The 24813-nt window shown below is 32.2% G+C and overlaps 2 protein-coding genes and 1 pseudogene across 2 annotated transcripts; 1 reads left to right on the top strand and 2 right to left on the bottom strand.

Annotated features, from left to right (window-relative positions):
* Window positions 1-215: 215 nt before the first annotated feature.
* On the top strand, window positions 216-4011 carry LOC107004778 (annotated as a pseudogene).
* A 6972-nt stretch (window positions 4012-10983) lies between these two features.
* LOC107004779 (pentatricopeptide repeat-containing protein At1g31430) lies at window positions 10984-14706 on the bottom strand. The gene has a single exon (XM_015203131.2). It carries the CDS (start codon window positions 14667-14669, stop codon window positions 12867-12869), a length of 1803 nt encoding a protein of 600 aa, XP_015058617.1. The 5' UTR covers window positions 14670-14706; the 3' UTR covers window positions 10984-12866.
* An 870-nt stretch (window positions 14707-15576) lies between these two features.
* Window positions 15577-20816, bottom strand: LOC107004781 (COP9 signalosome complex subunit 5a-like). Its single transcript, XM_015203134.1, has 6 exons — window positions 20247-20816; window positions 19411-19692; window positions 19151-19298; window positions 18947-19029; window positions 16096-16173; window positions 15577-16001 (listed from the first exon to the last, which is right to left on the bottom strand). Exons 1-6 carry the CDS (start codon window positions 20667-20669, stop codon window positions 15912-15914), a joined length of 1104 nt encoding a protein of 367 aa, XP_015058620.1. The 5' UTR covers window positions 20670-20816; the 3' UTR covers window positions 15577-15911.
* Window positions 20817-24813: the final 3997 nt, after the last annotated feature.

Here is a 24813-nt window from a genome sequence, read left to right on the forward strand (position 1 = left end):
ACTATTGTTAAACAGAGAAATTACTTTTCAAAATAAGTTTTTGATCTTTCTCCTCTTCTATCTGATGGATGCATGCATGCATAATGGAGTAGTAGTGGCATATGAATGAAAGTACCAATCATGTCCACATACAACACAAGGGAGATCAATTCTAATTGTCAAAAATAATTGTGGAACCTGTTTCATGGGTCTTTCAACACTAATGTTGACCTTTCTCCTTTGTTGATAATGGCTTCTTGTGCTTGCATAATGTGGCCTACTAATATTTGTCAGTTCAATTCTTGGAACCAAATGCAAACCACAAATGATTCCAAAGTATGTCTATCTTTCTTCTATTTTGTGCTTGTCTTTCTTTTTACCTCTGCTGTTTTCCCAATTGCCCACAAATCAGATTAATGTCATGAGAAGTGTCTATGATCTGTTTCATAATGATACTGGTGATTCTTTTGTATGGAATGGAACTGATAAAGCTTCAACCCCATGTTCTTGGAAAGGGGTTTCATGTAATTCTGATAATTCTTCCCTTACCAAAGTTACCTTTTCATTGTTCTCTATTTCTAGCTCTGAATTCTTGCCTTTTATTTGTCAAATTGATACTTTGGAGTCTCTTGATGTTTCCCAAAACTTTTTGAGCTCTATCCCAAATGAGTTCATCACTGTTTGTGGGGGAATTAGTGGGTTGAAATTGTTGAACTTTAGTGGGAATAAATTGGAGGGTTTTTTGCCTACTTTCACTGGTTTTGGAAAGTTGGAGTCTTTAGACTTTTCTTTTAATAACTTGAGGGAAAAGTTGACTTGCAGTTAAATGGATTGATAACACTCAAGAGTTTGAACCTTAGCTCTAACAGGTTTAATGGTTTAGTTCCTACCAGTCTTGGAAAATTTAATCTTCTGGAGGAGCTTCATCTTTCTGCAAATGCTTTTCAAGGTGAATTCCCCACTCAAATTGTGAACTTTGGCAACTTAATTTTGATTGACCTTTCTCTAAACAGACTATCTGGTGTAATACCTGATAGAATAGGTGAACTTTCCAAATTGCAAGTCTTGATCTTGTCCTCCAATAGATTGAGTGGCACAATCCCACAATCCCTTAGGAATATCACAACGCTGACGCGTTTTGATGCGAATCAGAATAATTTTGTTGGAAATATACCCTTTGGTATAACCACATACCTGAGGTATTTGGACCTCAGTTTTAACACATTAAATGGTACAATTCCTCAGGACCTCTTATTCCCAATGAACTTGCAGTTTGTTGATCTCACTTCCAATAAGTTAGAGGGACCTGTTCCTTCAAACATGTCGATAAATTTGATCAGGTTGTGATTGGGGAAAAATGCTTTGAATGGGTCATTTCCATCTGCTTCTTTTGAAGGCCTTCAAAGTTTGACCTACTTGGAACTGGACAACTACCAGTTAACTGGACCAATTCCTTCTGAATTGAGAAAGTGCCAAAAGTTGGCACTTTTGAACTTAGCTCAGAATAAGCTGAGTGGTGTTATTCCTGTTAAGTTGGGTGACATGTCTAATCTTCAGGTACTGAGCCTTCAATCCAATAAGCTAGTTGGAGAAATTCCAAGTAATATCTCACAGTTGAACAGATTGCAGAAACTCAATTTCAGCTCGAATTCGTTGACTGGTTCCATACCAAGTTCATTATCAAGTTAGAGAAATCTCACAAACTTGAATTTGCAGGGGAATAAACTAAGTGGTCGAATTCCGGTTGACATTAGTAACTTAAATGTGCTGTTAGAACTCCAACTTGGAGGGAACCAACTTGGTAAGCCTATTCCTGATATGCCTTTGAGTTTACAGATTGCTTTGAATCTGAGTCACAATCTTTTTCAAGGACCTATACCAAGGAGGTTTTATAGATTGACTTCGTTGGAAGTTTTGGATCTCTCTTACAACAGGTTCTTCGGGTCAGATTCCAGACTACATGGCGGGAATGGGAGGCTTGACTAGGTTTGTTCTTTCAAACAATCAACTGTCTGGAGTTGTTCCAAAGTTTGGAAGCTTTGTCAGTGTTGAGACAGATGGAAATGGGGGTCTGATCTATCCTTCCCCAGTTGATACAATGACAAAAAGGGAAAGACATTGTCATCAACCATAGTCCTCCTCTTTGTTTTAGGTGGCTTTGGTTTTGGTATATTTGCAAAATTTTGTATACAGTACGTTGTTTCAAATAGCCTGCACCAAACTAAGGTTTGCTGGATCACTGACGATAGCCTCCACAAGTCTCAAATTAAACTTCCCAAGACCATGGCTGCAATTTGTAGACCAATTAACATAGTGCAAAGCAATGAGTTCTACACTTACTACAAGGTTATGATGCCTTGTGGTATGTACTATTGCATCAAGAAGATTACGAAGAAGAGCAAGTCGTTTAACTTGCATAGCTTTGGAAGTTTCAAACAAGGGCTTGCTAATATAAGCCACCTTAGCAATTACACCATGGTCCCCCTTGCTTATGCTGTGGAATCTGATAATGCATTTATCTTTTATGAATACCCTCAACATGGAACACTCTTTGACCTCCTTCATGGAAGATGTGATGACAATGTTGTAGACTGGAGCAGTTGCTTCGCCATAGCTGTTGGCATTTGTAGAGGTTTGGCTATCTTACATGGAGGCTTTCTCTACAGCGATCAGGTCCTCCTCCTCCATGTTTCATCAAGCAGCATCTTTATGAAATATTTGAACCAGCCCTTAATTGAAGATATTGAGCTAGGGAGGGCATTTAATTCTTCACAATTTTCTGTTGCAGTGGGATATGTTCCTCCAGGTAAACTGACCCTTCTTTGCTTTTGCTATGATGATGTGATTCAAATGTTAAACAAGTATTATTGAATGTTCTATAGTTCATGTCTTTTCATGAAATTTCTATCTATCTATCTATATAACAATCACTAACTTCACTTTACACACTATATTACCTACATTTGAGGAGGCAATTCAGAGTCCTCTTAAGGTTATCATGAATCCCTTTGTCTGATTCTTCATCGAGAAACTTTATGGTGTTTTGTATCTTGAGAGTTTGAAAGCAAAAATTATATCTAATTAGGTAGGAAGATAACTACAACACGGAGACATCACGTCGTCCATAAACCAACAGGAACCAACTTCCATTTTTCTTAGTCTTTGCAACTTTAAGGACTTCATTTATAGTTCCTGTTCTTATACTACTAGTACTACTAAACTTGAGTCTCAAATAAGTTGAAATCGGCAGTAGGAATCTTAACTGACTATGTTGCTCCATATAGTTCATGTCTTTTTAAGTGGTAAGATCGGATAGAAGGAAGGGGAAGGAAAATTCGATGTGATTGAACTTTACATCTATCGAATTTATGACAGCAACTTATTAAATTTCTCTCTCCTTTATGCAGGATACCAGCTCACTAAATAACTAGTGCTTATTTTCTTTCTGTTATATAAGTCAATGATTTTTCATGTAATGTTTGTATTTGCAGAATATGCATATGTGATGGAAGTGACTGAGGCTGGTAATATATATAGCTTTGGGGTAATAATGCTTGAGCTTCTAACAGGGAAACCAGCAATTAGTGAAGGAACAGAGTTGGCTAAGTGGATTATTCAGCATGAAGATTTGAATGAAGATGTTGACAGCAGAGTGAGTGAGAATTCTGTTCAAGTTCATCAACAAATGCTTCTAGTGCTTGAAATTGCTCTGCAATGTTTAAGTGTCTCTCCAAATGAAAGACCTGATGCCAAAGAACTAGTAGAGACTTTGCTAACTTTGGGCCAACAGTTTGGTATTTAATCACACATCGTATAATACCGTTGTATTTCTACCTCATGTTATGTTGCTCAGATTTTTAAAAAAAATTGATGTCGGTTGCGTGGTGTATCCCCCCAAAGGTAGTGCATTTTGGGATGATCCAGGGTGCATCAATATTTTTGGCTTGTCTAAAAAGCATAGACCTCAATGTCCTTATTATGTCGTTTATGATTTTTGCACCTCTTAAGAAAGATAATTAATAGTGTCAATCATATGTTTGTCTGTACTATCCTATTGGGTGAGAGTTGCTTATTGGTTGGGAAGCAGGGGAATAAGAGACTAAGCCTCAATCTGAACAAATTTATCACTCCTTTAGCCTTGCTGGGATCTCACTGATCTATGGTGAGGTGATATCTCATGCTCCTTCTAAATAAGTTATAGCTGATAACACTTATTTGGATCTAGACATGACTTACCAACATTGAAAGAAATCTAAAGTAGCACATAAGAAAACCTAATATCCCTTCACAGAATCACAAAATATGGATAGAGCGCACAACATTTTTAGAAGTATGATTCCATTAAGACATCAGTAAATGACTCACAAGAAAATAAATGCTTTGATATCAAGTTTATCACACCCTAACTAGGTGCTAGCGATTTGTTTAATATTCTCTTCTTATAATACTAATAATGCTCAAGTATATCTTGTCTACTCTAAGGTGTCTTAGACATATAGCTGATACTAGCTGGCTGAAATTATGCCTTGGACTTGGTAAGCTCTCTTTAGGACAAACATTTGCTCTAGAAAAAGACCTAGCTCTACATGTGCCAGATCTTGATCATATGCACATTGCACAAGGTAGAAAAGAGTATACAGTGTGTGCATCACATCCTGTATTAATAAAGATTAAATGACACAATGCAACTTCAGAAACGAGCCCAAAACTGAGAATCAACGAGATATCCCTCTATCCATGAGTATCTATCATCATATCATATCATATATTATTATAAGTGTGAAGCTCCAAAACTCAAAGTTGAATTACCATTTTACCCCTATANGCCTTGAACCACTTTACGGGAAAGAAATCTTGTCAATCCAACATCATATATTATTATAAGTGTGAAGCTCCAAAACTCAAAGTTGAATTACCATTTTACCCCTATAATAGTTAATTATGTTTTAGATATTAGTTCATATGATAGATATTATTAAATAATACTTCCTCAAATTTAATAACATAATAAATCATATAATAATATATTATGTTATTAATTTCAGTAAGTATTATTTAATAATATCTATCATATGAACTAATATCTAAAACATAATTAACTATTATAGGGGTAAAATGGTAATTCAACTTTGAGTTTTGGAGCTTCACACTTATAATAATATATTATGTTATTAATTTCAGTAAGTATTATTTAATAATATCTATCATATGAACTAATATCTAAAACATAATTAACTATTATAGGGGTAAAATGGTAATTCAACTTTGAGTTTTGGAGCTTCACACTTATAATAATATATTATGTTATTAATTTCAGTAAGTATTATTTAATAATATCTATCATATGAACTAATATCTAAAACATAATTAACTATTATAGGGGTAAAATGGTAATTCAACTTTGAGTTTTGGAGCTTCACACTTATAATAATATATTATGTTATTAATTTCAGTAAGTATTATTTAATAATATCTATCATATGAACTAATATCTAAAACATAATTAACTATTATAGGGGTAAAATGGTAATTCAACTTTGAGTTTTGGAGCTTCACACTTATAATAATATATTATGTTATTAATTTCAGTAAGTATTATTTAATAATATCTATCATATGAACTAATATCTAAAACATAATTAACTATTATAGGGGTAAAATGGTAATTCAACTTTGAGTTTTGGAGCTTCACACTTATAATAATATATTATGTTATTAATTTCAGTAAGTATTATTTAATAATATCTATCATATGAACTAATATCTAAAACATAATTAACTATTATAGGGGTAAAATGGTAATTCAACTTTGAGTTTTGGAGCTTCACACTTATAATAATATATTATGTTATTAATTTCAGTAAGTATTATTTAATAATATCTATCATATGAACTAATATCTAAAACATAATTAACTATTATAGGGGTAAAATGGTAATTCAACTTTGAGTTTTGGAGCTTCACACTTATAATAATATATTATGTTATTAATTTCAGTAAGTATTATTTAATAATATCTATCATATGAACTAATATCTAAAACATAATTAACTATTATAGGGGTAAAATGGTAATTCAACTTTGAGTTTTGGAGCTTCACACTTATAATAATATATTATGTTATTAATTTCAGTAAGTATTATTTAATAATATCTATCATATGAACTAATATCTAAAACATAATTAACTATTATAGGGGTAAAATGGTAATTCAACTTTGAGTTTTGGAGCTTCACACTTATAATAATATATTATGTTATTAATTTCAGTAAGTATTATTTAATAATATCTATCATATGAACTAATATCTAAAACATAATTAACTATTATAGGGGTAAAATGGTAATTCAACTTTGAGTTTTGGAGCTTCACACTTATAATAATATATTATGTTATTAATTTCAGTAAGTATTATTTAATAATATCTATCATATGAACTAATATCTAAAACATAATTAACTATTATAGGGGTAAAATGGTAATTCAACTTTGAGTTTTGGAGCTTCACACTTATAATAATATATTATGTTATTAATTTCAGTAAGTATTATTTAATAATATCTATCATATGAACTAATATCTAAAACATAATTAACTATTATAGGGGTAAAATGGTAATTCAACTTTGAGTTTTGGAGCTTCACACTTATAATAATATATTATGTTATTAATTTCAGTAAGTATTATTTAATAATATCTATCATATGAACTAATATCTAAAACATAATTAACTATTATAGGGGTAAAATGGTAATTCAACTTTGAGTTTTGGAGCTTCACACTTATAATAATATATTATTATAAGTGTGAAGCTCCAAAACTCAAAGTTGAATTACCATTTTACCCCTATAATAGTTAATTATGTTTTAGATATTAGTTCATATGATAGATATTATTAAATAATACTTACTGAAATTAATAACATAATAAATCATATAATAATATATTATTATAAGTGGGAAGCTCCTAACTTAAAAGTTGAATTACCATTCTGTCCTTATTTTATCTCTAAACTAATTTAAAAATTAATATGTAATTAATCTAATATTACATAATAATTTTTTTAAATTGATGCATTCTAGACACAATGATTCAACTACTTTGGGATATTAAATTTTCTATCCCATTATTTTTCTACTCATATAATTTTTCATATTAGAAAAGACTGAACATATACTTCTAATTACTGCATTCCTAACTAATAAAATATGAACTTAAATTCAACAAACGTTATCAGAAAATGAATGAAATATGCCTTTTAGTTTTGTGTAGTAAATGCTTCAGGAAGTTATTGATGTACTAAATGTAGATGAAGAGTCAAAAAATTACTTTTAATTTAATTTATGATAAATTGGGATAATGAAAAGTGAAAAAAGTAAGAGAAAATTACAAGAAATGAAATGAAAGAATTTATATGCTTATAGATTGTAGTTAATTTTTTAGTCTCTCNTGAACAATTTGTAAAAACAATGATAATCAATTTGTAATCGTAAGAATCCTTACTATATTTTATATTTGTGTTCTTTATAATTTTATTCTTATATATTTATCTCTTTTTTTGTTGAGAAATATGTGAATTGGCATGGTTACAAGATGGAAGTTTATCAAATACCAAATTGTAAGTGAATTTTTATTTTTCATTTCTCCATCTTCTTTTATTTTCAAATATAACTATGTAATTGGTTATTATATTTTGTATTCTTCATTTCTTTTATATTTAGGATATAAATATATGAAAACTAATCCCAATTTATGCTTTTTATTAACTATTTCGAGGATAAGTTAATCATATTGAATCTTCCGGACATTTTGATTGCCTCAATCATTTGTGATTAAAGTAGCTATCTTCATAATAATAATTTTTTAATTAGGCCCTACTTATGATATATATATATATATATATATATATATATAGCCTCGCTCTGAAAAGTGAAAAAAGTAAGAGAAAATTACAAGAAATGAAATGAAAGAATTTATATGCTTATAGATTGTAGTTAATTTTTTAGTCTCTCCGCATTTCTCTATTTAAGAACTTTGAATTTATAAGAGATTATTGTGAAAGTAACTTTAGAATATTTTTTGTTTTAAGGTCTATAATATATAAAAGCAAGAACAATTCTCCTTCATATATATTGATTGACTGTCTACATCTTCTTTGAATAGCTTTTTAAGGATGTATTTTAGTTAACTTAATGTGTTTTAAGTCGTTTTAGCTTCGAAAGCACTATACCACTTTCACCCAATATACAAATTTTATATAGTAGTAGTGGACAAACGTGCAAAGCACGTTCCTAGAACTAGTATGTTATAAAAAGAAAAGGAAAACCCCAGATTCAATTGTAACACAATTTAACCACTTAAAACTAGGGAATGTGTTAAGACAAAATATATCCTGGACAACAAATCAAAAGTGAAACTATAAAAATTCTTGTTTTTTCTTTTTGAGAAACTTAAATCTCTACACATTAACTTTAAACAACGGAAACCATGTTGAAGAAGAGTCCTTAAAAACGTGACACATTTTTTCTCTTTGAAGATAGAACTAATCTTGATATTNATAATTTTGGCTTGGGACTGTGTCAGTGATTATTTCTTTATCACCTTTTGGTATTAATAGAGAAAAGATATACAAGAAGTAGTATAGACACTAAAGGTAATTTCATTCATATTAAATNGTTATAAAAAGAAAAGGAAAACCCCAGATTCAATTGTAACACAATTTAACCACTTAAAACTAGGGAATGTGTTAAGACAAAATATATCCTGGACAACAAATCAAAAGTGAAACTATAAAAATTCTTGTTTTTTCTTTTTGAGAAACTTAAATCTCTACACATTAACTTTAAACAACGGAAACCATGTTGAAGAAGAGTCCTTAAAAACGTGACACATTTTTTCTCTTTGAAGATAGAACTAATNATATTATTTGCTTTTGATTCTTCTTTCTTAATATTAGATTTTGATGTATTCTTTGAATATCAACTTTTTTATTGGTTTTATGGTATTTGANTATATAAATCTACCATCTTGATTGAGTGCACATTCTCTTCTGTCGTCTTTACCTTTATACATCATGAAATAACAAATAAGTAATCATTTGAATGGAAGATTTACAGTACCAACGCACAACAACATACCAAGTGTAATCCCACAAGTGAGTAGTGTATGTAGACCTTACCTTACTTTCAGAGGTTGAGTGGCTATTTCTGATACACGCTTGACTCAAAGAAAAACATATAAAGTATATCCGAGAAAGGAAAGATTGAACCAACAACAAAATCATATCTAGTGAAATCCCACAATGATATATGGNATCATCGTAGTAATGCCATTTTTATGGTAACAATTAAAATAATATGGTTGAACCTCACTTTTATGGTACCAATTAAATTGAAAAGTCATGCATCATATCATATATTATTATAAGTGGGAAGCATCAAAGTACAATGTTGGATTACTATTTTACCCTTATATTAAATAAAAATATTTAATTAACAAAATATTAAATAATAATCATATCATATTGTACTTAAAATTTATATTTTACATGAAATAGATACATGAAATAGATACATTAAAAAGATAATTATTCATTAATAATCTTCTAAAGAAACTGTTGTCTCTTTAAATTCCCCACTATGATCCTTGACTTTTCATTTCATATATGTATTTCTTTATGCTTTTTACATTCTATTTTATTATGAGTTTGATAGAGAGCATTGAAACATTTTTCTTTTGGATGCTGCATTGTGCATATTATTTTAAGTTATTTTTTGTTTTGTTTCTTACTTCTTATCTATAATATAGTTTATGATGTTTGACTGATGTTTAAGATTATATTCTCTGCTGAAAAAATAAAATTTGTAATTTTGTGTCAATAGTTTATGAGATGATTTTTTTTTTGTTACAGGAAAAATCAATTGATGAGATGTTTCAGTGTCGATTGCATAAAACTGTACTTTGAGTTGTGCCAATACAAATGGGTAAGTCACTTTTCGTTCTGACATGATTTTTTTTGTTAGCATAATTCTTTGTCTGTGTTTTTTTTTTTACTATTATTATTATTATATTTTGTCAATAGTAGGTCAAATTTATTGAATTTTCATATGTAGATTCATGTTAGTTATTTGTGTATGAAGCTAATTAAGTATTTAATTTTGATAACAACCATCATAACCCAATAAAAGTAAAAAATGTATTTATGAGCTTTGGCATGTTGAGTGATGTGATATTCATTGCCTATTCAGCTTCACTTTCTTTGTTTGAATTTAATTTTTCTAATGGAGTTTTCATTTAAAAGAAAGAAGGGAGGATAACAACCATGTTAAGAAAAAAAGGAATGAATACAATATCATATTTTGGTAATTTTATTCATGAAATTATATTAACTTTTTTTGCTTTAATTTTAGTTGATTATTTTAGTTATTTGATCCATAGTTTATTCCTCCCTTTCTCATTCAGAATTTATATTACTCATCACTAAATGTCATAATATTATTTTTATCATGTTTTTCTATTTTTCAAGTACACTTTTAACAATACAATTTCACAAAATATAAAAGAAATGTTGAATTCCTTTTCTAACAAAAATATATTTATTATATATTGAAGCAATTTTAAAAAATACTTATGCTCACTAGAAAGGGTACACGCGCAACGTGCGTGTCCAAATACTAGTTCTATCAATAAATATAGATTTCATTTATGTAAAATGTTATGATAGACTTACCATAGGGATTTCTGGTGGATGAAATCTTTCGTGAAGCTAGTCCAGAAAGTCTAATTCATCGAAACCACATCTTGTGCTTCCTTTTGCAGCCGAATTTGTTATTCCTTGGTTGATGAAGAACAGGTCTAGATTGACTTGGAATAATATTTCAAAAGAAGAAAGCATAAGTTAGGTTGGACACTGAAAATGAAAACCAGATTACATGATTATATTTGAAAAATGAGAAACCAGTAAAATAACACAGCAAAGTGACTCAACTTGTCGCCAAGAAGCAGTAAGAGGTATACAATAATTTTATATGTACAAATTCCCTTAGAAGCTGGAAAGTTTTACATTTCTCTTTACACTTCTCTTTACACTAAAGGTTCAACTGAAACAAAAAAAGATTTTCAAATACTCCTCATATCTGATATCATCCTTTGAACAATGACAACAGCCTTCTATACTGTCTCATTCCAAATTGCCAAGAAAATGCAAAATGTGTTGCCTCTGAAACTCATTCCCTTCAGCTCCTATGTAATATCCGGCTTGGAATTTTGTCCATCACAGGTTCTCAATTAAACCCCATCATGAAACCAGCTTAGGTCGTAACGACTTCTATCCATCTCCTTTGGCATTCCTACAGTTGTTTATGCAAATTCCAATTGTGCCAGAGGTCAGGTCACAGGAAGACCTTACCCTTGTGTCGGGACAATTCCTCCATTTGATGTAGAGAGGAAAGTGCCATGAATACCTTCCGCAGCAAATCTTTAGATCTGCATCATCAGAATATAGCCAAAACTGCCAGTATAAGCATGACTCTAATGCCATCTCTTCTGCTGTCATTTATTGTCTTGGAATCTTTTTTCATGAGATTTTATTGATTTTCATTAATCTGCTGAGAACTGAAGGATTTCTAAATGATGAATTATCACGGTGTCATTATACTTGAAAGACAGATGTACAAACACCCCCATACCCATACAAACCACTAGTACAAAAGCTATGCCATCTTCAATCTGGGACTAGCAAGATTGATTTTGGACCTTTTTTTAGCAGGATGAGCCTCCATTCGGTATCTTTAAACCTCTTCCAAATGATCTCATACCCCAAGCCCAAGTACAATGGACTCTGTGAGGATTCATCTCTAAGGTCTTCACAGCAGCATGCAAAGCTCATATATAGAACTTCTTGATATATTTGTAAATTGAATTCAGCTAACCCAAACGGGCTCTAAGCAGTCAAAAATCAGCTAGAAGCATGTCAACATTTTGCAAAACCCTTTCAACAGACTCATGAGTACAAAGGTACCTAGTCCAGGAATGAAAGCTTACATGTCGCTACCACATAAGTCCCTCTATTGATTAGAGTTTAGAATTATATTCAGCATCCTTCATATTAATCGCTAGTTTTCCAGCATATTAGCAGCACACGGATGCTTCCTTTCATCAGGTATAAAACAGTTAGAACAATCAGATATGTCAATCCAGGTACAACTAACCTCCTTTTACGAACCCACTCTGCACAATCCCCTTCTAACACCTGTGGTGAACGGCTTTCTTCCTCTGCATACTCTGATATTTCACACAGCTTACTGGCAACTAATTTCTCCGGTTCAAGATGTCTATGAACTCAGTAGGAAGCAAGGATCAATCCAGATAATCCCAAGACATCTCCCTTCTCACCCAACTGCTGAGGAAAAACATCTGCTTCAACCACCCGTCTGACTCTTCCTGACATATCAACAATGCTGACCACTGATCCATATTCTCTGTCCATCAACTCAAACCTTTTGAAGACCATCATCAACCAATGCAGTCGCAAGCAAACCAGATTGCTAGAAAGGAAAAAATTCATGTTTGTAACCGCTCTGCAGTGGAGATGTAACAGCGCTGGAGCTTTTTCACTATGCTGACCGTCTCGCTTGTGGTAATCCTGTATGGAGTAAATAGACCACCGAATTGGATGTTCAATAAATTGGCCACATCCACAGATCAAAATTTTTCTCATGAACGCAAGATGAAAAAGAAGCACCATCAAAGGACAGAATCAAGTCTAATGGGAAAGAAGATCAAGTCATAAATCAGCTGAACCTTACTGTCAGAAACTTGTATTAACTTGCACCTAGAAGTAGCAAAGAGATGCTACCCAACAAATAGAATATTTCATTTCAAGTGGATTAATGTCCAACAATGAACTCGTGCACATTTCCATTGATATTAATTGAACTGCATCCAGGTGACTTCTTAACACCTAAATCCCTCATAGTTCCTCTGACCTTTGATACATCTTCCCATCTGCCAGCAGATGCATAGGTGTTTGCCAGAAGTGTATGAGTGCTAGAATCATAAGATTCAATCTCCATGAGCAGTTCAGCCACACGTTCACCAACATCAACATTGCCGTAAATTCTGCAGGCACTGAGCAAAGCCCCGTATATTGGAACTATAATCTTATTGTCTCTATTGGGTATCTGAGATATCATTACTTCAGCTTCACTTAGGAGCCCAGCACGACCAAGTAGGTCTATCAAACAGCCATAATGTTCTAACTTTGGCTGAATCGCATGAATCCTACTCATTGCATGGAAATACTTGCGGCCTTCTTCTACCAAGCCCCCATGGCTACATGCACTTAACACTCCAATATAAGTGATATCATCAGGGTGAAATCCAGCCTGTTCCATTTCTGAGAACAGTTCCAGTGCCTTCCTAGTGTTCCCGCTCATGGCTAGAGCACAAATAAGTGAAGTCCAAGATGCAGTATCTTTCTCTTCTAATTCATCAAATATTTCCATCGATTTTTCTATACAACCACACTTTGCATACATCTCTATAAGGGCAGTACCAACAACGGCAGTAACAGTTATTCTGTTTTCTTTCATGTAATCATGAATCCATTCCCCTTGTTGCAGGGCTCCTAACTGAGCACAACCAGTGAGAAGAGCAACCAGTGTGTATTTGTCAGGTTTAATCCCCTGAATTTGCATCGAACGAAACAGGTCCATTGCATCATCAACACGATTGAATTGCACATACCCATTAATCATAGTTGTCCACAGAACTAGATCCCTAACTGGACTCCTCTCAAAAAGTTTTCTAGCTTCATCCAATTGACCACTATTAACATACCCCAATACCATACTAGTCCAACATATCACATTTTTCATTGGCATATCATCAAATATCTCCCTAGCCACTATCAAGCATCCACACTTACAATACATATCGACCAACGCATTCCCAATAATAAGGCTGAACTCAAGCTCTTCCACAACATATCCATGAATTTCTCTACCAATTTCCAAGCTTTTCAACGCAGTGCAAGCTGACAAAGTACTCACAACCGTAGCTTCATCAGGCTTAACACCATTTTCCTCCCTCATCTTCTTGTAAACCAAAACAGCATCCTGAAACCTACCACATCTAACAAATCCAGAAATCAATATATTCCACGCCACCGAATCTCTGTTAGGCATTTCATCAAACACCTTGTTCAAACTCTCCACATAACCAAACAAACCATACATGTCCATAACAGAATTACCCACATAGTTATCAAACAAAACACCAGATTTCAAGACATACCCATGAATCTTTTCACCTCCTTTCACCATTTTCAACTCACCAATAGCCTTAAACACAAATGGGTAAGTAAAATTATCAGGAAACAAGCCATGTATTCTTAATTCATCAAACAAGTAAAGGGGTTTCTTGAATTGACCCGTTTTCACATACCCTTTAATCATTACATTGTACATAAACAATGTTCGGTTCTCACAGCAACTGAAGATTTTCTTGGCATAATTAAAGTCTGTATCATCATGAGTTGTAAAAGCTAATAGCTTGTGTAAAATGCCAATGTGTTTGTGGAAATTGAGAATGATAACTTGGGCATGGATTTGTTTGAGTTTTGTAATGGATTTGCAAGTCTTAAGAAGCTCAAAGCAAGTTTTAGTGTCAATTGACCTTATGGAAGACATTATATTATAGGATGAATACAACACAGGTTGCAAAAGAACAACTTCAATAAAATACAAAGGTATAAAAATGTTGTTGATTATGTATATTGAACATTATTACCTCCGTCCACTTTTAGTTGTCATAATTTTCTCTGTCCACTTTTAATTGTCATAATATTCTTTTTTAGAGTCAAACAATAAACATTTTACTAATATTTATTGAAATTTATAATACTTTTGTATAACTTTTGAATATCTAAATTTTTTATTTAAAATATCGAATTAATATAAAATCTAATATAACATTGAAATTGTCTTTCAAAAAACGCAACGTAACAATAAATTAATGTAAAATCTAATTTAATATTGAAATTGTCTTTCAAAAAGCGCAACTAACAATTAAAAGTGAACAGAGGAAGTAAAGGAAATGACGCTTTAGTAAATTATTACTCAAATTGATATGGCTACGACTATGGTCAATATTTATTCAATTAGCGTAGTTCGAACTTGAATTTGTTATCTAATTTAACTCAATTTTGCTTATAAATATCTTCCATACAATGTTGATACATTATGTATTCTTCTACTTCGAAAATGAACCATGTCCACAATCATACAATGGAAAAAAGTAGTCAATAACTCCGAAAGTTTCATTTTAAAGCTTGAACTCAAGACGGTTATCCATTGCTATTAGACAACTACTCCAAAGGTTCAGGGCCCAGAGGTCAAAAGAGGAATTTCCATCTTTATACCATCTTACTAAAATATTTGTATCATGTTACTTAATCACTTATTAAATTGAATAAAATTAATTAAATTTTCCCTATTTTACCCGTACGATTAATATAGCATTTAGAAAGTTTAAACAAATTTTAAAGATCTAACAATTTCTTTTTTCAAGAGATCAATCAATATGAACAAAAGTGCAAAATAGTAAAGTTACTCAATCTATTAATAATTTCTAAAATAGAAAATGTCGATCTAATACAAGATAGAGGCAGTACCATTCATATAAAAGGATGGTTCATGATTTACAGAACTTCTCTAAATAACAAAAGAAAAGAAGACAAGGAAAAAAACTAGTGAAAGATTTGGCAAAATCTTCAAAACATTAAACAGCAATGATAATTTATATCAGGGGTGGCCATCTTAAACTTTCACCCCTTGGGACCTACATATAATAGACTCAAAGCTGTATGTTTAGTTAACTGCAAAAAGAAACCTAGAGACAGATCTAAATCTGGACTAATAGGATGAAACTTTTCAGGTTTCGACCATGGGCTCTGGATCAGAGGGTTCAGTCTGCGACTTGCCTGACTTACAAACGCTATTGAAAAGAATGTCTTTAATAACCTGAAAAACAAGAATAAATACATCCAACTGTCAAAACATTGTTGGATATTCGAGGAATGATATGTAACTAATGTAAGAATACAACAGCATATACCTGCGACATTAAGCCATGAACTTGCTCGACAGTAATCTTAGCACTATCACGTGTAATCTTAGCAAGCTGAGATTCTTCCTGCAAGTCAAAGGACCAACACGTTTAGTACCATGCATGTTGTATTTTGCAATTTACTGAAGGAAGGAAGCAAGCAAAAGACTACTGAAAATTGAAGAAAAAATATGATAACATTCAATACGTAGCCTGAAGTTGCAGGTCAAGCCTAGGTAACTATTGCCTAATCAAGCCTGATAAAGCAAATACATTTAGTGTAGTGAAACAATATGGCACATCATCACCTACTGGAGCAAATTACTGATGTTATGCTTCACAAAATGTACATGGAAAGGGTATTGAAGTACAAGAAAGCAAAAGCCTCCACCTTGATACTTCTCATCCCTTTCTACAAGGCTCCTAAAACAGTAATAAATAACAGTAATTGTGATTATAAACTTCCAGACAAAATATGGTGTTGTCTAGTCATTAGTGATTCTCTTCTTGTTGCTCACTTCAATGGATCTTTAACTTTTTTCATGAGTGTACCACGAAGGATTCTGCAACTCCAACAACAACATACTAACATAATCCCACAAGTGCGATCTGGGAAGGGTAGGATATACGCAGACCTTACTCCTATCTTTGTGGGGTAGAGATGTTGTTTTCGATAGACTATTAAAGAAAAATGAAGTCGTTTGCAAGGGAAATATGACAAGTGCACTAGCAAAGATACAAAATAACCAAAACGAGAAACCAAGATATGCTAAGATAACAACATACCCAATGTAATACCACCAATAGGGTCTAGGGTCTAAGGAGGGCAGAGTGTATGCAAACCCTATCCCTACCCTCGTGGAGGCAGAGTTGTTGTCTCCGACAAACCCTCGGCTCAAGTGTAACAAATCAAAGTATTTACGGAAAAGAAATGGATAGTGGAGAAAACATGCCACCTAATAAGAAAAGTAGTACAAAGCATTCCGAGAAAAGAAACAATAACAACTAAACAATGCAGAAATTGAAAAGGAAATACATGTATAAGACTAGTACTACAACAAACACAGTGCTCCCAACTCCCACCAAGCCTAAACCCGCCATAAAGCAAGTCAAAGTTCAATTGCCTACTCTTCTACCCTGATTTGCAACCTTCTACCATCCCCTATCTAAGATCATGTCCTAGATAAACGGAAGTTGCGTCATGTCCAGTCTAAATCACCTTTACCCATTAAATTTTTTCGCTTACTCTACCTCTTCAAGTACCCACTATCTATATCAAACCTCTCACATTTCTTTACCGGGGCCTTTGCGCATCCTGATCTTGTCCACCAATAAAGGTAACATGTAACATATGGACGAAGTAGAAGATACTACCCAAGTACTAAACAAGAATACTGCTAGTAGGAAAAATGGGGACTTAGCCCCCCGCCTCCCCACCTAAAGGTGCTATAATACTACTTACCTTCTACCTTAACTATAGACATCTTAACTTTCCTTTCTAGGATCAGGTCCACATTAAACCAGAAGTGTGCTATGTCCAGTGAAATCACCTACCCCTGCACTTCTTTGTCTTGCCTCTAGCACTCCTGACATCCACTATACCCAACCTCTCACGTCTCTCGGATTCTGTAACTTCCACCACCACTATTTTGAACAAAATGGTTACATGCCTACCAAAATAGACTTTGGAAATGGGGGGAATAGAAATGGTTGGTTCAATTGTTTTTGGGATCTACTTTATTCTATATAAATATTGCATGAGCAAAGGGAAGTGGAAAGAACACATGAAGACTGAAAATCAGTGCCCAAGGCATAAGACTGGTTTACCAAATAAGTAATTACAAAGTTTGTCCTCAAAATTTAACTAGGTTAGTTGCTACCATAATCCTAGGGTTTTTGTTTCCACTCATTTGCCTTTGACTGTTCTCTCATCACTTATATGTGTCTGCTCCGACTTCTTACACCCCAAAGAAAATCTCAAACCCCTAATGTAACGACAAAAACACAGGCACCTGTTGGTATTAAACAAAGAAGTTCAATAATGATGGTAGGTCCCCTCTTTTACACCTAATTCTGGTTCACAGATCCAAAATTTGGCAAGTGATTATTTTTCACCACTCTTAATAATTGACAGAAGTTTTTATCCGCATGTTTACTATAATAAAGGACCAAACCATTCATAGGTTATAGGATCATATTGGCACATAATCACAATGAACTAGTTTTTTATCTGGGGTGTTATTTTTCACACATTCACATGTGAATGAAACTTTTCACTGTCCACTATATCTTTTTTCAATTTTTTTTGTTAAAGTAGAAAGAGAACGCTTCATTCATACAATCTTCTTATTGCTGAGAGTTGTATGAACCTAATCCATAATCAAATCGATTTTCTTATTGTATTGCATTACTTTCTGCTAGTTGAACTTCATAAGCACGAATTAGGTGTTCCAGTATATACGGTTTAGCAAACTCTCACCAATTAAAAGAGGAGAAAAATCAACATGTACAATTGAAGGCAAATTTATATTTAGTTCCCTTTGTTTTTCCTTGCACATTTTAATTGTAAGCAGTTTCATAGCCCAGCAAAATATGATCAAGAGGCCTAGTATGCTATAAGCTACAAATTTCCAAAAATAGCCACTCTGTGAGCACAAAATATTGCCTAGGTTCATAATGTCTAAATAGGAATCACATGTCAAAAAGATTCAAAGATAGTGGTTCAACAAACACAATACTTAAGAACTGTCAAACTAATTTTCTCTTTTTTCAATTGGTCAAACTAATATTCTCAAACAAAGAGATAAGACTTGTAAGTTAAAGTACGCATTGTCAAGACTAAGAGAAAACAAAAAAATACCTCCTTCTTCCTTTGAGGGGCTGCCACTAAGGGCCCAAAACGTGAATGGGACAGCTGATTTTCAGCTTGCTCCAACTTTTCAGCTGCATGAGTTAATGGGATCAACTAATTTTGAGGTGTTTCAATATTGTGTAAACTCATGTTCAGGATCAAATCATTATGATCATAAAAGAAAGTGGAGAAGGTAGGCGACAATGATATTACCAAGATCAGATATCTGTCCAGCAACATAGTCTCCATTTCCAAGCAAAGGAGAAGAAGAAAGTGTGTTCACCCAATACTTGTTCCATAGTAGGTCCAAGAGATGGCAATCGAGAGAGGACTTGAAATATGTAATATCCAATGAATAATACTGCAAATTAAGAGAAAAGTTGTTGATTTAACAGTCACGAGTAAACCTGAAATTGGAAGTCCTAGATTTAACATAAATGTGTGAGTGCATGCTTTCATGCCAATAAGCTGACCTGCTTACAATGTACTCCGAAGTCTTCAATTTTGTTCAAAGGAATGGTCTGGTACTCTGAGATAGGGTCATCTGGAGGCTTATATCCTTCAGGATATGTTCGAAAGGCACCAATCTCAACTTTTCCAGCAGAAACAGTTCTTGTTGGATCAATAACAACTGCAAGAAAGGGCTCCTGATACTGCTGGTTAAGCATTTGTGTAGTTACATCAATGCCAGAGAGCCAGCATCCATAGCCAGGATGAGAATGGTACCATCCGACCACATTCTCCAGCCGACCAGCCTATAGCATAAAGTCTTAGTAAGAGAGTGGTCTGAACAAACTATAGGACAAACACGCTCCAATTCAGAAAACCAATCCACACATAATGCATAAATCCTATATAACAATGTGTACAGATAAAGTAATAATCAGCTCAAAATGATTTCTAGGTGCATCAAAATTGAATTTTTTGACTTGAGGAAGATTTTTGACCTGAAGTTACTAACTACTGAAATCATACATATGTACAATAAATATAGAGACTCCAAGTCTATGATTATGGAAACACACATGAAGCAATAGATCAACCGGAAGAATTGACTTCTTGCTAATGATTCTAAAAATCTACATAGGTAACTAGTCAATGCAAACTGGCCCGGACGCCAACAAGAACAAAGCTTCAATCTCGATCAATTCTATCAACTCACCGCCCTGCCCCTTTTGAACCCGTTTACAATACTTATTATATCCGAAAAGTTTCTGTAAACTGACTAGTTTAGCACTAGTATACCCTTCTTCATTATCAACACCACAACATCAAAAAGAAGAAAAAGAAGTGATAAAAAGGCATTAACCTGCTTGTTGGTCTGTGAATATTCAACCATGTATTCATACGCGTCAGCTTGAGCATTAACCCTAGTTTCAGTTCCTTCAACTGGAAGGGCAAAAGCGTCCATAACAATAATAGCATCTCCATCCGTCTTACCTTGCATTAGTCCCATTACCTCAATTGTACCTCCAGAACGCGCGTGAACAACCATCTTTAGAAGAGCAAGAGCAGAGATCTTCACGCGCTTGAAGTAGTGAGGGTCACTCGTCCACGGCTTCTCCCGCTGGAACTTAGTCTGTGCCGCATCGTCGTAGTGGAATATTGCATCCGACGCAGAGTTTTCCGGTGCCGACCCCGACGGCGCGTCCATCGTCACGATGTTGTTTTCTAACTCCCATGTTTGTTGCGCCATCGCCGCCGACGATGCGTAAGAATTCAGAGCGTCCATTGGGAACTGAACTTCGGGGAAGAAGCAATTTCAGAGCTCTCTTCTCTGATATTTATATAAGTGAAAAATCACAAAATTAATAATTTAAAGAATTAAGAATATACCAATTTAATTTTAGATAGTATTTTAAAAATTAAAATTACAAATTTAATTTCTTTGTACAATGGAAACTATGTACATATATTAGTTTATAAGGAAAAGGGTCAAATATGCCCCTAAACTTTTCAAAAAGGTTTAAATATGCTCCCCGTTTAAAGTTTGGTCCATTTATACCCTCGCCGTCCAATTATTGGTACAAATATGCCCTTATGGGCGTTAGTTGGACACCTCAAAATATCCAGCGCATTTTACTTTTCTTTAATTGCCCAAATAGATTTTCCACGTCATTTAATATTACATCGTGGCATTTATATTACAAAAGAGAAAGGGTCAAATATGCCCCTAAAAATCCGACCCATTAAACCCTTTTATTCCATATTTTTATGGTTCAATTATACCCCTCTTTTAAATAATTTATCCTACCCATATCCGACCCAAAACCCATATCCCTTTTCCCCCAAAACAAATCCCTAAATTCCTAAACATTCTTTTTCCCCAAGAACACAAATCGCTAATTTCCCCCATGAACACAAATCGCTAATTTCCTTCGTCCTCATACGCAACAAACCTGAACATGGGATCGTTAATTTCCTAAAGGACACAAATCGCTAATTTCCCCCAAGAAGACAAATCGCTAATTTTCTTCGTCCTCATACACAGCAAACCTGAACATGGGGGAAAAGAAAGTTTAGCAAAATTAGGGATTTGTTTTGGGGGAAAAGGGATATGGGTTTTGGGTATCGCTAATTTCCTTCGTCCTCATACGCAGCAAACCTGAACATGGGGGAAAAGGAAGTTTAGCAAAATTAGGGATTTGTTTTTGGGGAAAAGGGATATGGGTTTTGGGTCGGATATGGGTAGGATAAGTTATTTAAAAGAGGGGTATAATTGAACCATAAAATATGGGTAATAAAAGGGTTTAATGGGTCGGATTTTTAGGGGCATATTTGACCCTTTCTCTTTTGTAATATAAATGTCACGATGTAATATTAAAATGACGTGGAAAATCCATTTGGGCAATTAAAGAAAAGTAAAATGTGCTGGATATTTTGAGGTGTCCAACTAACGCCCATAAGGGCATATTTGTACCAATAATTGGACGGCGAGGGTATAAATGGACCAAACTTTAAACGGGGGGCATATTTAAACCTTTTCGAAAAGTTTAAGGGCATATTTAACCCTTTTCCCTAGTTTATATAACAAGGTTGTTAAATATATATATATAAAAACAATTAATATATTTATAAATAGGGATATTTTATAGATTGAAATATTTCACGAGATAAGTTAATTTTATTATTTTTAATCTAAATCAATATATCAATCAATCAATATATATATATGAGGATTGCGTATCTTAATGTTCAGAAAAATATTATCTTTTTTTTAATAATTTAGGCCCTTTTTTTTAATTTCTACACAATAGAATTATGTATAGATACACATATGCTGCTATTAATTAGTTACTTAATGATCATTACACATCTCTTAAATTAAGGAATTTTAAAAGGATAAAAATGACTGAACGTAAAAATCTATTTTTATTATATTTCTTTTCCTATGTCGTTTTTTAACCTTTTCTTTTTAGTTTTTATTATTACATTTTTTTATTTTAGTGTTTAACTATCATACCTTTTATTTCTATTAATTTTTAAAATAAAAATATTTTATTTATCTCTTCTCTTGTTTTTTTGGTTTTTATTATTATAATTTTTTGTAATTATTATTATTATTATACCTTTTATTTCTATTATTTTTTATATTAAAAATATTTTATTTATCTCCTCTCCTTATTAACATAAATGTGTTCTTTAAATACCTTTTATTTCTATTATTTTTTAAAAATAAACTATATTTATTTATCTCTTCTCCTAATTTTCATAAATGTATTCTATTTTCTATTATTTTTCATATCAATCAATCTCATTTAATTTATCGCCATTAAAATTGCAGAACATTAAAGACAATTTTCTTTTTAATATTTTCATTAATGCTATTAATTCTACTGCCATTCCTTTTTCTTCTGTTGTTTTATTTATAATTCTTTTTTTTTTAGAGGAAACACTTCTTCAATTTTAAATTTTAAATTATGACAAATTTCAATTACATTTATTTTCTATTAAATGAGTATTACCAATTAAGCCTTATAATTTCATATCAGTTACAAAATCTTTTTACCTTCCCTTCATTTTAATATTAATATTTTCGTGTATAAATATAATTTTTCCTTTCTGTCCGAACCTCATTAATATGTTTATTCTTTTTAATTATTCTTGATTTTTTTTTTGTTGTAGGAGCTTGAATTTTGGCGTGACAATAATGCACTGGAATCTTCTGCTAAATTTTTTCAAGAACGCTAAGGTTTTAAGGTGTATTAGAAATCTTTTTTTTCTTTTGTTATCATATTATTTATACTCTTTTTGTTTCTTGATTCGTTCTTGTTTTAACTTTGAGTTATATGAGTTTGAATTTTCGTGTGACAACAATGAAGGGAATGTTGGCTAAAATTTTTCCAAGAAAGTTAAGGTTCGAAGGTGTATTTATAAAAAAAAAATTATTTTGTTATTATATTATTCATGTTGATCTCTTCTTCTTTCTTTTTCTTGATTTGTTGATATTTTAGCCCTTTGATAATTTATGTATTTTATTAGGACATTTCAATATGAATGAAGAATTTAGAACAATTGAAAACAATTAAAAAGTTTCTAATTTTATTTTACAAATCGAGACAGTTATTGTAATAAATTTTCACTATTTAAAAAATAAAAATATAATTATTGTTCTTCTCGATTTCTTATGTAAAAATACTAACTTTATTATCCAAAATATGAGAATGATACTTAATCACAGCTCCAGAAGCATCTACATTCTATAATAATAGTGCTTACAAATATATAATATATACACCTCATGTAAATCATAAATAAAAAGTAGATATACTTTTTTAGGAAAATAAACACTTCAAGTAAAGCTAGAAAGATTTTCGAAGTTTATTCTTTAAATTCTTTATTTTTACTTTTTTGGCTTCTTTTAAATGTTTACAAATATAAAATTAACGAAAGTTTTTGAAGCTTCACCAACATTAATAATAAAAGAATTGAAATTAACATAAAAATAATATATAATTGAGTGTGATTCTATATCATTTGTAGTCGAAGAACAAAAATGTGTTTTATATAGATATATATAAAAAGTTGAATATAAAAAATGTGATGTGGCTTTTTTTTTTTGGATGGTAAGATTATATATATAATATTTTAGAACATTACATTGTTTTGAGACCTATTGGTCCCTATATTTTCACCATAATTTGCTAGTATAGCTAGATTTCCAAAATATGCTAACTTATTACAATTATTCTTACAAATTTTCTAGTAGTTGTGTCTCCTTGTTGATCCTCCTTAAGTAGTTTTAGTGCTTGCATCGGAGGTGTAGATAATACCTTAATATATTTAGACATTGTTAGCTTGACACCTAGCTTTGACAAAAAGTCTGCTACCTTGTTTGCTTCCCGAAAACTATGTCGGACCAACGAATTCTCCAACCTCAAGCAACTTGCAAAGATTAACATTAGCTTCATAATTAATATGAGAAGCCTGAAGTATTTCAATTGGAAGAGGGGATTTTTTAGAGTTCAATTATTATAGTTTCTATTTTTTCACAAACTCCAAAGAGCAAAAGGGAAAAAAATCAAGCCAGTTCTGAATGTTACTATTTTGTGGCAATCTGATGTTCTTCAAATATTGGAGCCAATGTAAATGAGAAGGAATGTTAAACTCAGGAATACCTAGATCTAACCAGAATTTATTTTTGCAATATAACAATGAAATAGAATATGTTTTATAGATTCCTCTTCTCTCATACAGATGGTGCATTTGTTATTAGATAACATTTTAATATGATATAGAAATGAGTTAGTTGAAAGTCTATTATGAGAACATAATCAGAGGAAGAATTTAATTTTATTTGGAATATTTATTTTCCAAATCCAATTAAATTGGTATGTTAACACATGATTGGTATTTTTCTGGACAGATTTAATAGT

Source organism: Solanum pennellii, chromosome 11, assembly GCF_001406875.1.
Source record: "Solanum pennellii chromosome 11, SPENNV200".
NCBI lineage: Eukaryota > Viridiplantae > Streptophyta > Magnoliopsida > Solanales > Solanaceae > Solanum > Solanum pennellii.

Bases quoted from the DNA above. Each gene is read 5' to 3' on its own strand.
- LOC107004779 (XM_015203131.2), bottom strand. From the start codon at position 14,669: ATGTCTTCCATAAGGTCAATTGACACTAAAACTTGCTTTGAGCTTCTT.
- LOC107004781 (XM_015203134.1), bottom strand. From the start codon at position 20,669: ATGGACGCTCTGAATTCTTACGCATCGTCGGCGGCGATGGCGCAACAA. The intron at 19,030-19,150 runs GTAATATCATTG...TAACTCATGCAG, and splicing joins TGGACAGATATCTGATCTTG to CTGAAAAGTTGGAGCAAGCT. The intron at 16,174-18,946 runs GTATTTTTTTGT...TTTGACTTGCAG, and splicing joins CCCCTCAAAGGAAGAAGGAG to GAAGAATCTCAGCTTGCTAA.